The 13,380-nt window shown below is 37.1% G+C and overlaps 2 protein-coding genes across 7 annotated transcripts in view; both read left to right on the top strand.

Moving 5' to 3' along the window:
• Positions 1-13,380, top strand: part of LOC126371440 (syntaxin-binding protein 5) — a 376,707-nt gene that overhangs the window by 121,883 nt on the left and 241,444 nt on the right. The gene's annotated exons all lie outside the window — the stretch shown is intronic.
• Positions 1,455-7,458, top strand: LOC126371536 (uncharacterized). The gene is made up of 4 exons (XM_050016863.1): positions 1,455-1,741; positions 1,883-2,071; positions 2,456-2,644; positions 3,277-7,458. The coding sequence occupies exons 1-4, from the start codon at positions 1,678-1,680 to the stop codon at positions 3,411-3,413; spliced, it is 579 nt and encodes a 192-aa protein (XP_049872820.1). The 5' UTR covers positions 1,455-1,677; the 3' UTR covers positions 3,414-7,458.

Below are 13,380 nucleotides of genomic sequence, written 5' to 3'. Positions count from 1 at the left end.
TAGAGTTTGAAATTGATTTTGTTTAAAGGACTAGATTTTGCTTCTATGCTGTTCTGGGAGCAAATAAAAACAAAACACGTTCAGCTGCTTGTCTTCCCGGGCATGTCGTAAAATCCGACAGAGGGATCGTCTCCTCTAACATTATGTTATAGGCGATAGGCATAAGGTTCATAATTTCCTGCTTACAATATCATATCTACAGTGGCTGCAAGTTGTCTTTAAATATTTTTGGCTCTGCCCGCCCCATTAGGGATTACGGTCGTGGGTGTATGTATGTATGAGTAGGTTTAAGACGGAAAAACAATAAAAATGTTGATTCAACATGAAAAATAGCTGGAGGCATTCTATGCTTTTATTTTTATAACATAACATCACTCCTGTATCGCCAAATACAGGAAGGGTAAGTAAAGGTGTGTAGTTATAGGGGGCAGGGCCTTTTGCCATTAAAAGGGGACAAATCTTGGAAACCACATGATATCAATTATCTATGATTCAAACATGAATTAATACTCATAAAGTAGAATTCCGTGCTTAAGAGTCTGAGTTAAGACATAAGTCACGCGCTCTCCGATTATCACGGATTTTTTTTACAGTAGAGAAGTAACTATGAAAGTAATTTTATGCGTACGAAAGCACTGTTTAATTAGGCAGCATTTGATAATGATGTTAAAAAGATTGAACACGAAAAGAAGGATCCCAAACAACTCCGAGCAGGAGACACCGTTGTCTCAAGATTAGTTTCAGTTTTAGCACGTGACAAGTAAAATGTTCCTGGGATTACAAAAGGAAATACGTGTCGTGTGGGAATTGGATTCGAACAGGTGTTGAGTTAGTCAGTTTGTTGCTAGTCCTTTTGTTTGTGAGATGTAGGTGTTGGAAATTATATTTTTTATCTATGGCAACTCAGCCGTAAAAAAAATTCTTCTCTCTGCGACATTAAAAATGTATACGTGTGCTCTTTCGCAATAAATTTATTCAAGTGGATTCGCCGTATTTTATTGTGAAGAAAGCGATAAAAACTCTTCATAATTTGGTCCTTCGAGAGCCGGTGCAAGCGTTCCAGTGCGGAATTTCATCGCGAGTTAACAAAAATTAAAAATTTTCGGCGGGCGGCGGTGGCAGGACGTTATACATTTCGTCAAGATTTCGTCTTGAATCCAACCGACTACGCTGCGAGAACGAGTCCAAAAGAATACGAACCAAGAAACCGTGAGTGCATACGCAAATATACTCAGAGGAAGTGCAAGAAGATATCCAGTGAGCTGCAATTTATTATTATTAGCTTCACTGCAAGAATTCTAGAAACATCTTTTTTTGCTACCTATCGGAAATCGATAAGCTGAAACGAAACGCAAGAACTAGCAATAGTAACACTACACGATCGAAAAGTGAGTTCGGGGTGAGTTTCGATCTCACTCGCTCCACAAGCCTCATCGCAGGAGTGAGCGGGACGCAAGATCATCGGCCTTCGGACATCTCGTTCGATACGAAAAATCGTTCGCGTGTATTGTTTATGGTTTTATTTTTTTTATAGCGTAGCGTTGTTCGTTCTTTTTCATATTTTATCCGCCATTACGTTTGTACATTTTACATTCAACGAAAAAATAATTGTTTGTAACGAAATTACTAACGTAGCGATATATTTACAAGTAAAAATAAGTTTAAAGTTTTGTAAACATGGCAGAGGAGAAGGAGAAAGAGAAATTAAGCACACTTGTTGCCAAACGTGGATACATAAAAGGTACGCTTACACGAATTCATAAATTTGTTACAGATTCCCATGAATTGTCTGTTGTATCTTCGAAATCACAATTAGAAGCCAAACTAAATCATTTAGTAAACACATTTACTCAGTACGAAAACCTCAATTGCCAAATTTCAGTTCTCAACCAAAATGATATCGAGGATTTTGGAAAAGTCGAGGAAATATTTTACTTTTCCAAGGCCATGTTACTTGACGAAATTGAAAAACGCAACAAGAACGACTCCTCTTCTACTCCTCCGCCAAGTACATCCAGCGTAAACGACAGGAAACTCAAACTTCCTGCAATAAACATAGAAATATTTGATGGTAAGTCCTGTGCAAAATATGTAACATTCATAAACCTATTTAACTCGTTAATTGATAGTGATCTTAAGCTAGATAACATACAGAAGCTTCATTATCTCCGAACATATTTAAAAGACGAAGCATTTAACATCATAAGTGAACTACCGTTGACGCAAACCAGTTACTTGGAAGCCCTCAAATTATTAAAAGAACGCTATTATAACAGGCACAAAATTATCAATGAACATGTGTCATTATTATTAGATTTGCCCACGTTAGGGAGGGGTAGCAATGTTAGAGATTTTGTATCACAAATTAAACAGACGCTCGCAGCTTTGAAAAACTTAAACATTAACGTTGAGTCATGGGATCCTATCCTAACTATTATTTTATTACGCAAATTAGATGGATTCACATCCCGCGCCTTCCAACTCGAAAGGGAGATTGGGAAGGAGCCAACAGTTGCCGAATTGTTAGCATTCCTCGAGAAACGAGCTCTAGCTGCAGAAAATTCTCCGGCAACTGCAAGCAATTGGAAGCCTGCTTCAAGACTGGCAGTCAACATAGCAGTCCAGGGATCATCCTGCAAGAAATGTAAGTCGACTGCACATAAATTATATAGTTGCAAAAGTTTTCAACTACTGCCATCAGCAGAGCGAATACAATTTGTCAAAGACAATAATTTATGCAATGTTTGTTTAAACAAACACAATGGGAGATGCAAGTTTCACTTCAGGTGCAATCTTTGCAAGAATGACCATAATACATTGGTGCATCCTGAAGTCATTTCCACACCAGTAACATTATTTTCCAATGTCAATAATAATGTGTTGCTCCCTACAGCACAGGTGAAGCTGTTCACAAAGGGCAACAGAGAAGTACATGTAAAGGCAATACTTGACTCCGGGTCACAAGCATCCCTAGTCACAAGCAAAGTTATTGATGTACTAAAATTGACCCCCATGCAATCTGACACCAATATCGTGGGAGTCACAAATTCAATTAATAATGTCAAATATTCCATACCTCTGGAAGTGTCATCACTGGTATCAGATTTTAAAACCACAGTAAATTTTCATGTTGTTGACAAAATTACTTGCAAGTTGCCCCAACAACCCATAGACTTGACAAAATTAAAGATTCCCCCTGGTGTACAACTGGCTGACAAAACATTTAATGCGCCATCCGAGATAAACATGCTGATGGGTGCTGATGTGTTTTTCCAGGTGCTCCTGCCATCTACTCCGACGACGAGCACACAGCCGCCGAGCCAGCCCTCGTACCAGCCATCGAGGCAGCCGTCGTGTCAGCCGCTGAACCAGCCATCGTGCCAGCCGCCGCCGAGCCAATCGCAGCAGCATGAGCAAAAAGATTCAGCCTTACCTATAATTACTAACACCAGGTTTGGTCATATAGTGGGGGGTGCTTTACCAATATTCAACAAGAGTAAAAACAATGCTAATTGCAATATAATATCATTGCATTGTCACACATGCGATAACGATATCAGTGAGCTAAATGAAAATATAAAAAACTTCTGGAAATTAGAGGATGTTCCCCAAATACTAAGTGACAAATGCAGTGAATCAGAGCAAGCTGAATTAATTTTTTCTAACTCTGTAAAACTTGAAAATAATAAGTTTCAAGTTGATATTCCATTAAAAGTAAACCTTAATGAGGTCAATCACACCTTAGGTAGCTCTTTTGATCTTGCATTATTTAGATTTCTTAGCTTAGAAAAAAGGCTACACAAAAATATTAATTTACTAACTCAATATCAAAATTTCATTGATGAATACATTGACTTAGGCCAAGCGCACTATGTTGATATTAATTCATACGATTTTTCTAAAGACCCTGTATATTTTCTCCCTCACCACCCAGTGGTAAATGAGGCAAGCAAGAGTACACCCATGAGAGTAGTTTTCAATGGCTCCATGCGAACAAATAAAGGTGTATCATTAAATGACATACAGCTTAATGGGCCTAAAGTTCAGCGTGATCTTTTTGACATATTAATGTTGTTTAGATTTGGAGAATACATGGTTACTACAGACATCAGGCGCATGTTTAGGAACATTAATATAAATCCTGCACATAAACCACTTCAAAACATACTGTGGCGAAATAACTTGCATGAGGAAATTCGGTGTATATGCTTAGATACTGTTACTTACGGTTTAAAAAGCTCGAGCTATCTCGCGACACGGTGCTTACTTGAGTTAGCTAATAGGTTTGAGCATGAACTCCCTCTAGCTTCTTTTGTTATTAGAAACTGTACATATATAGATGATGTGCTATATAGCAATTCAAACTTAGATATTTTAATTGAAACCAAAAGACAGTTGTGTGCAATGTTAAAGTATGGAAGCTTAGAAGCTCATAAGTGGTCTTCAAATCAAGCCAGTGTTCTGTCAGATATACCAATTGAAAAACAACATTTTGATAGTTTAGATTTTGAACAAGATTGTAATTTTAATATGAAAACTTTAGGTTTGCAAATGAACTTGAAACAAGATTCTTTCACTATTTCAAGTCCTGATAATTCGTCATCAGGAAATATCACAAAAAGCACAGTCTTAAGTTGTATCGCGCGGTTCTATGATCCCCTAGGTTTTGCTAGTCCGATTATAATTAAGGCTAAGGCTATTATGCAAAGATTATGGGAAGACAAGTTAGATTGGAATGCTCCTGCACCCAAAGAAATTGTTCATGACTGGCTACAATTTTCTAACAACTTAGCTAGCATGCAACCTATTCATTTAGATAGAAATATACCAATACCAGAGACAGCTGTTGCAGTACAACTCATTGGGTTCGCCGATGCGTCCTCCACTACTGGCTACGGGTGCTGTCTATACTTACGTGTGGTGGACACAACAGGTAATGCAAAACTTTTCTTACTCTGCTCCAAGTCACGAATAAACCCACGCGCAAAGCCACTCACCGTCCCCAGGCTCGAACTGCATGCAGCACTGTTGTTGGCGAAGCTTGTTTCTAAGGTATATGATACACTTCATATAAAAATAAAAATTGACAATGTTTATCTGCACAGTGATTCGAAAATCGTGCTCGCTTGGATCGAGACAGATTTAACAAGGCTTCAGGCTTATATTTCAAACAGAGTGAGAGCAATTAAGGAGTTAACAGGTAACTGGAAATGGCTGTACGTACAGTCACGAGACAATCCCGCTGACCTCATCAGTCGTGGTGTGGATCCGCAAGTACTTCCCGGCTGCGCCCTCTGGTGGAATGGTCCGACCTTCCTGCAAGAAAGGGAGTATCAATTTGAAAACAATAATGTATACTTACCTTTAGAAAACTTACCTGAAGTGAAGACTGCTCCTTCCTCTGCGTCCCCCGCTGATGTAGTCCTTCTCACTGTAAAAGAAAATGAGTTCCTGCGATCCTTTATTAACAGGTACTCAGATATTAATAAAATGACACGTATCATGGCGTACATTCTTAGATATCGTGATAATCTCCGATTAAAGGTAAAAGATAAAAATATTACATTTGAAAAAAGACATCTTTCTACACAAGAATTACAAAGGGCATTAATTGAGATTATCAAATACGATCAGAGTATTCATTTTCATAATGAGATTAATTCATTACAACTGCAAAAAGAGGTAAGTGGTTCTTTAAAGTCCTTACATCCATTTTTAGACAACGAGAATCTTTTAAGAGTAGGCGGAAGGCTTCATAACTCCGATATTAGTTATGCACAGAAACACCCTATCATTTTAGTGAAGGGCTCTATTATTACCGAATTGATAATTCGTAGCGAACATGCTAGGCTGTTACACGCTGGTCCCAAATTGTTGTTATCAAGCCTTAACCAAAAGTATTGGATTGTAAACGGCATAAGAGAGGTAAAAAAGGTAACACACAAGTGCATCACTTGTTTCAAGTTAAAAGCGTTAGCATCTAAACAATTGATGGGATCTTTGCCGAGTGATAGAGTTGTTCGTCCCTTGCGAGCATTTCAAAAGGTAGGATTAGATTTTACTGGAAGTATTGAGGTTAAACAGTCGCGAATTAGACGTTCTGTCATAGGAAAAGGCTATATTCTTGTATTCGTCTGCTTTAGCACCAAAGCTGTGCACCTTGAGCTAGCTTCTGATCTCACCACTGCTACCTTTCTCGCGTGTTTTAAGAGGTTCATATCTCGAAGGGGCTTACCAAGTGACTGTTATTGCGATAACGCTAGTACATTTCGCTGCGCAAGTTCTCAGTTGAACGATTTATACAAACTCTTAGGCTCGCAAAATCATCAAATGCAAGTTAATAATTTTGCAGCACAGAATCAGATCAACTTTCATTTTATTCCATCATACTCGCCTGTATTTGGTGGTTTATGGGAAGCCGCTGTTAAGAGTACAAAATATCATTTGAAACGCATAGTTCAAAATAGTTTATTAACCTACGAGGAACTAAACACTGTATTAGTACAAATTGAGGCAGTACTCAATTCGAGACCTCTGTTACCAATGACTTCTAATCCCGATGACTTCACATATTTAACCCCGGGACATTTTTTAATAGGCACGTCATTAATGACATACCCTGATCATGATGTAAGTAATAAACCTGTAAACAAATTAAAAATGTGGAATGTATGTAACAATATGGTGCAATCCTTTTGGAAAATATGGTACAAACACTACTTAAATGTCTTGCAGTCTAGGCCAAAATGGCAAACAGCTAAGAGCAATATTACGATTGGTTCTCTTGTACTTTTAGTTGAGAATAATTCTCCTCCCTTGAATTGGCCTATGGCTCGTGTTACACAGATTTTCCCTGGCAAAGATAATCATGTTCGGGCATTTGAAGTGATGACTCCGAATAGAAAGAAACACATTAGGTCTGTAACTAAAGTGTGTATTTTACCATTAGATTAAGAATATGTTCCTACAATTAATTACTAAAGTTAGAATAAGATTGTGTTATTTTTTACTATTATAAAACCTAAGATAATTAATCTTTCATACATACTTAGATTCTTTGATACAATGTAAATACAAACATATTCCATTATCTTTAGTATGTACAATTTGAAAACTTTCTTAGTTACATATAATTATACTTACAGTTACAAGGTATACTTAGTTACAAATAGTATAACTTAAAAATAGTTATAAAGTAAGGTAAAAAGTAAAACTTTGTTTTAAGTTAATAAATACTTTAGTTGTCATTCATGCTGGGATTACAATAGTGATAAAATGTAAACTTTTCACATTTATATGTGCTATAATACTTAATTATTATTGTTTCCTTGCTAGGCCCCCAGCATGTTGGAAATTATATTTTTTATCTATGGCAACTCAGCCGTAAAAAAAATTCTTCTCTCTGCGACATTAAAAATGTATACGTGTGCTCTTTCGCAATAAATTTATTCAAGTGGATTCGCCGTATTTTATTGTGAAGAAAGCGATAAAAACTCTTCAGTAGGTTGTTAAGATTCGGTGTGGAAACTACTTTTGTTGAAGAATCTATTTCTATTCTGTAGTTAGTATAAGCTGTGTAATTTTATAAAATATTTTAATATGTTTTCGAATTTATAAATAATAAATAAAATAAAATATACTTTATCTCGGACAATTTTACATCCATATTGCTGACAAACATAAAACACAAAAAAAATGGTAGGTACTTAAAACTAGAATACACCATAATGGCACACGCTTAGATGCTGATGGGTCCAGTGCATCGTGATGAACATCGTGAAGAAACCCACATACCCGAGAGTGTTTTCGGATGTATGTGAGCTAACTTATAATTCGGCTGGCGTTTCCTTTAGGGTTGAAAGGTCAGACAAGCAGTCGTTTCTGTAAACCGGAATTGATCTTCAGGTTGGGTAAGCGGACCCTGTGAAAACGGGATAAATTGTCATTATTTCAAAAGATGTCCATTATGGGCGTAGTATTAGCGCATTCCGGGATAACCGCCAAGGAACTACGCCATCATAATTATTTAATCAAATAATCTCTATACTTAACTTAATAGAAAAAAGTTGACCATGACAAAATAAAATATCCACAGTAGTCTATGAGTAAATAAAAAGCTTAGCTATGTGGATACATCGAGGTAAAATCCTTTCTTCACGAATTTGGGTTAAAAGTCACTCTGCAATATCGTAAATCAGAGCCTCTAGTGGTGAGTTTTTGGCGGCAAAATGGCGGGTGGGTGCTAAACCCCTGGGTTTATATCGGGTTTATCTACAACATTCCATTACGGGTTCCTGTGGAACGGGATTAGTATGCCATCGATAAAATATTTTACTTTTTATTTTACCGACAAAAATATATTTTTGACTTCGTTTTTTATTTTAAACTTTGTGACATTTTATAATTTATGGTTAGAAATTTAAAATAGGTATTATTACATAAAAAAAATACTACATACATACATAAATACTTTTTTGTTGATCGCACTCAATATATTTTTCTTTTTATCGTTTCGATGGCATTCAGATTTTTCAGCCTAGTATTTTTCAATTCGGATAGCATTTTCGGAAAATAAACATCGTAAATGTTCAACCCTTCGTTCCTCGAACTAAAATAACTCGTAGGTACGGTAGTTCGAAGCAAAATAACCCTTTCTTTCGTACTAGTCCGCAGTAGAACGTAAAACAAAAGCGGCTCGAAGGTTCATAATTAATTAAGGAAACCTTTGACTTTCCCCCGAATGAATGAATAAACGAATGAATAAGTGATTTAGCAAATCGTTCATTCATTATCTGGGCGGTGAGAAATGTTACATGTTAAACTTTACCGAGTTGCGTTTGTGAAAATTACGCTGATTTGAAGTGAAAGATGAGATTGTACACGAAAATAACCCGATCTATATAGGTAGGTTTTACTTTGTTTGTAGTTTTGTATTTCCTGTGCGTGCAATGAAGTATTTGTTATGTTATAAATATACACCAAGTTATGAAGTCATCAGTGATGTAAAGTGACTCTCGACCAGGAAGACTTTTGGTAGAAAGTCAACGGGCACAAACCCTGGGTTATATCAAGTAAAAGTATAAAATAACAAAACGATACAATTTCTTTCCCAGAAAAGCACATTGATTTTCCAACATATTGTAGCACAGGCGAAAGAAATTAAACGAAACGTCGCGGAGTCCGCTTTATTTTATTTTTTAAACCGCGGCCCGCATCTGTGGCGGTGACGACTCTATTTTGGTGCTATTTTTTCCTCCAAACTTTTTTATTTGAAAAGTTAATATCTCGGCTTTTGCTCGATGACGCGACATTATTGGTTCTCTTCTTCTATTTGCTCCTATAAAGGCTCTTTATTGTATCCTGATTCAACGTTTAAAAGGTTTTTGTTGGTGATTTTCCTCATATCACATTTGAAGCAGCGTTGAACATTTCTTCACAAGTATTCGGATATTGTTTTAGACGTCGGTAAACCTACTTTGTGTTTTTGCTTGTTTTGTTCGAGTGAACACAATGTTTTCAGTCGAATCAACTAAAAAAAAAACTCAAAAATATCTTTATCAGGTGATAACATAGTTATGCTACATGATGTTATGTCAGTGGCCTTTGGCGGCTCAGTAATAGCCCTGACACCAGGGTTGATGAGGTTGGTATTCCACCTCACAACCCGCACGATAAGAAGAAGAGATAGTTACGCTTCGTAACGTCAGTTTTCAACCGACTGCAAAAAAGAAGGAGATTATCAATTTGACCGATTAAGCAGTCTAATATTGGTTCCCAGACGGTTACTTGTAAGCACTCGTGTCTTCTAATTTACGAATATTATGACATGCCCGGGATGGAAACAAGACGAGACCTTATCGATCGCAATATCAAGAAGTTATCAGATCTCATGTAGAGCCAAGCTTCTAACTCTACACGCCCTAACTATACAAACACTAAGTTCACAAACTCTACACGTTAGGCAAATTATATTGAGCGCTTCGACCTTTTTTGTCTGAACAATCGCCGGGTAAACAGTGTTTTTATTTACCTTATTTTTAAATACTTAAGTACCCTTAATTGTATAAGTTATGTACGCCATAATTGTCATATATATTAGTCACAATACCGTAACCTTATAGATGTAAAATGTTTTAATGTATGTGATGTGGTTGTACTTTATAAATAAAAAAATAGCCGTTTGACGTCCATCTACGTAGATAGCGTTCGTATCGTATATTGGTCCAAGCGTTCGATATAATTCGCGGGGCTTTCTCGTTTATGCATTTGAAATTTTGTAGGTATGTACCTCTATAATCAGTCTACTGCTGACAACATATCCTGAAAAATTTATGTATCTGGTGTAATCCAAATTAGAGTGATGAAGGTTCAAAAAATTGTCGAAACGTTTCGAGAAAAGTCAGGACGTCTTGTCGATTTTATGACTAGCATCTGTAGCGTCCAGCCGGGTCTGCATGACAACCGCGCCGTGCGCGGCGCGAATTATATCGACTAATAAACGATACGAATGCTATCTACGTAGATGCACGTCAAACGGCTATTGGTCGAAGCGCTCGATATAATTCCCGCCGCGCGCGGCGCGGTTGTCATGCAGACCCGGCTGTACCATATATTATAACAGTTTATATTCTAGCTAGAACACAGCCCCAACGGTTTAATATAATACCTTTTAAACTGTTAGCATGATAAATACACGTGATTAGTTACAACTAGTTGGCTAACAACTATCAGTTCACGCAAGCCGGCTGCCGGCCGTTATCTATTCTGTTGAACTATGTAACATGTAATTATTCCACGTTATATCGAAATAGTGTGTTGTAACATAACTATGTAAACTAGTTCGTGTACCACGCCAATAGATGGCGTTAGTAGTCTATTAGAACGCGGTATTGACATTGTTATTAGATTCTAATAAGAAGATTACATACATAAAATATGCAAGCGGCCCCCTCCGGTTGATTGAGGGGAGGCCTGTGCCCAGCAGTGGGACCTATATAGGCTGTTTATGTATGCAAGCGGTCGCCGCCCCTTCCAAGAGGAAGAAGGCGAAGCCCCCAGTGGAGGCAGGAAGTGGTGGAGCAGACGATCCAGCTGCTTCACGACATCACCTGGCCGCCATCCGCCCTAGGACCGACCCAGTGCCCATCATCAGTGAATTTTATTAATTTTCCGACGGAAAATTATATTAACTCAGAATCATGGTCTGAATCATCCCTCTTAGTATTCGTTAAGATGTCGCTAACACCCTGTATATTTAGATTCACTGCTACATATATACATTCACGCCTAAAGGAATATAACTTCACGCCTATTTATCATCGGGTCAGGCAGGCATCATTAATGTACTCCTTTCGCTACCTCCTTATGCATTAATTCTTATAGAAAGACGCAACAAGCATATCAAAGGTCATCTATCCAACGAGCATACAATATTCATGAACCACGACTATACAGGATGTAAGTGACACCGTAACGAAAACTTTGGGGGATTATTCAGACCATGATTATTCTCCTGGTACAGGCATATTTTGCTTAAAAGGAGGCTCTAATAACTAGTTTAAGAAAAACATGTAAGAAAAGCAAATAAATACATTTTTTTTTTAAGTTAAAATGAAACGGAATTTTATGTCGGAAAATCCATGAATTGCTTTTTATTATTTTCAGGCCCATATTGTTAAGCTGAAAAAAATACAAACTTAAAATTTAACGTATTCTATTTTACAAGATCTCATTGTTGGGCAAGGCCTCCTCTTCTTTCCATTTTGCGCGGATATGTACGCCCAAAAAAAAAATAGATACAGACCGCAAAAAAAAAAAACAAAAACAACCCGATAACAACGCAGAATCTTATTAAACATCTCCGTCAAGAAAAAACCAACCATCGTTTTGAGTACAATCAAGTAGACGTTCTATTTTTTTTTCGTTACGGTGTAACTAACACCCTGTATACCGCTATAAGTTACCGTCGTGGCTAAATGACGACCGTTGTTCACCCCAGTGAGTAGCTCCGAATTATTTATGAGTGATTGCGACTGAACTCACTTATTGTTATGGTTCTGAATAGATTCGTCACTCAGTTGAGTATAGGTTTCATTGAGTGACAGTAATGTTTGATTCAGTCTAGGGGCCCGAGAGTAGTGTGTAGAAACGAACAAACCCCATATTTTGCCTAACGTGTAGTGTTTGTAAACATAGGGTTTGTATAGTTAGCCCGTGTAGAATTAGATGGTTGGTTCTACATGAGATTGCTGTTTGACATTTGTTTGCATTGCGCACTTAGTTTTATATGCGTACAGACACAGCAACCCATATCTCGTATTACTAAGTAATTTATTTGTTACAAGGATGTACCCTTGTTATCCTTGTACAACACCACATCTCATTATCATTCCTACCTTATACATCAAACTAAGAACTCCGCCCCTTCTTTTACAAGAAAGAGAGCTGAAATTAAACAAAGTTTCGCCTCACACAGATCCAATTTAAAGTAGTTCCGAATCAGAACTACATGTCACTTCGGAACTAGAACTGAGGAACTAGGAACTCCACACTTGGAACTTAGTTCTTGACAGGAACACTTGTATTGTTTTATGTAGATTGTTGCCAGACTTTAATATCGAGACGTGATCTTATACCTTAAGTTTCGCTGCACCTTACATCCATTTTAACCTGACCTGTCTATTTCCTACTTTAGCTTTGACTTTAGTAACCCTAACAGGTCTAGAGAGACTGGTAAAGGTTACAAGGTTTATACATGTATAAGGCTTCAATAGAGATATAAAGTTGGAATTAAGTTTTATGAAAGTTGAGAGTTTGTTATGATAGTGATAAAGTTTACATTGCAGTTGCCGGATTAAAACATTGTAAAGGGGATATTTATAACGTGGAAAGTATAAAGAAGATAAATTGTAGGGTACAATGTTTAGAGTTAACCCGGGTTAGGTTATTTTATGAAAGACAACTCCCGCAGTTTTTGTTTTATTCTTTTTAATACTACTACTAGTTTTTAGTACTAACGTAATTTTTAATGAGGTGGATGGAGCAGCAAAAAAAACTCATGTTTTTTTTTTAATTTTAAATTTTCTTTTTTTATTTGATTCAGCATTTTGTTTGTGTCAGTAGTCATGATGCAAATGGTTATGGCAGTCGATGGCGTAAACATAACATCATGCCATCCCATACATTTTTTTTACCTTTGATGGGTTTGATTTTTAGCCACTTAATTTACAAGTTTCATAGTTTCAAATAACTCCAACAGGAATCAGGTATGACGTATAGTAACATAACATATCATCACGCCTTTATGCCCGATGGGGTAGGCAGAGGTGTATAGTATTTATTATACACCCATTCCTCGCCAGCTATGTTCATGTCTAAGCC

Source organism: Pectinophora gossypiella, chromosome 12, assembly GCF_024362695.1.
Source record: "Pectinophora gossypiella chromosome 12, ilPecGoss1.1, whole genome shotgun sequence".
NCBI classification, from domain to species: Eukaryota; Metazoa; Arthropoda; class Insecta; order Lepidoptera; family Gelechiidae; genus Pectinophora; species Pectinophora gossypiella.
Note: the sequence above shows the minus strand (reverse complement) of the source record. Positions and strands in the feature narration are given on the sequence as shown.

Bases quoted from the DNA above. Each gene is read 5' to 3' on its own strand.
- LOC126371536 (XM_050016863.1), top strand. From the start codon at position 1,678: ATGGCAGAGGAGAAGGAGAAAGAGAAATTAAGCACACTTGTTGCCAAA. The intron at 2,072-2,455 runs GTAAGTCCTGTG...TACGCAAATTAG, and splicing joins AAACATAGAAATATTTGATG to ATGGATTCACATCCCGCGCC. The intron at 2,645-3,276 runs GTAAGTCGACTG...GTGTTTTTCCAG, and splicing joins GGGATCATCCTGCAAGAAAT to GTGCTCCTGCCATCTACTCC.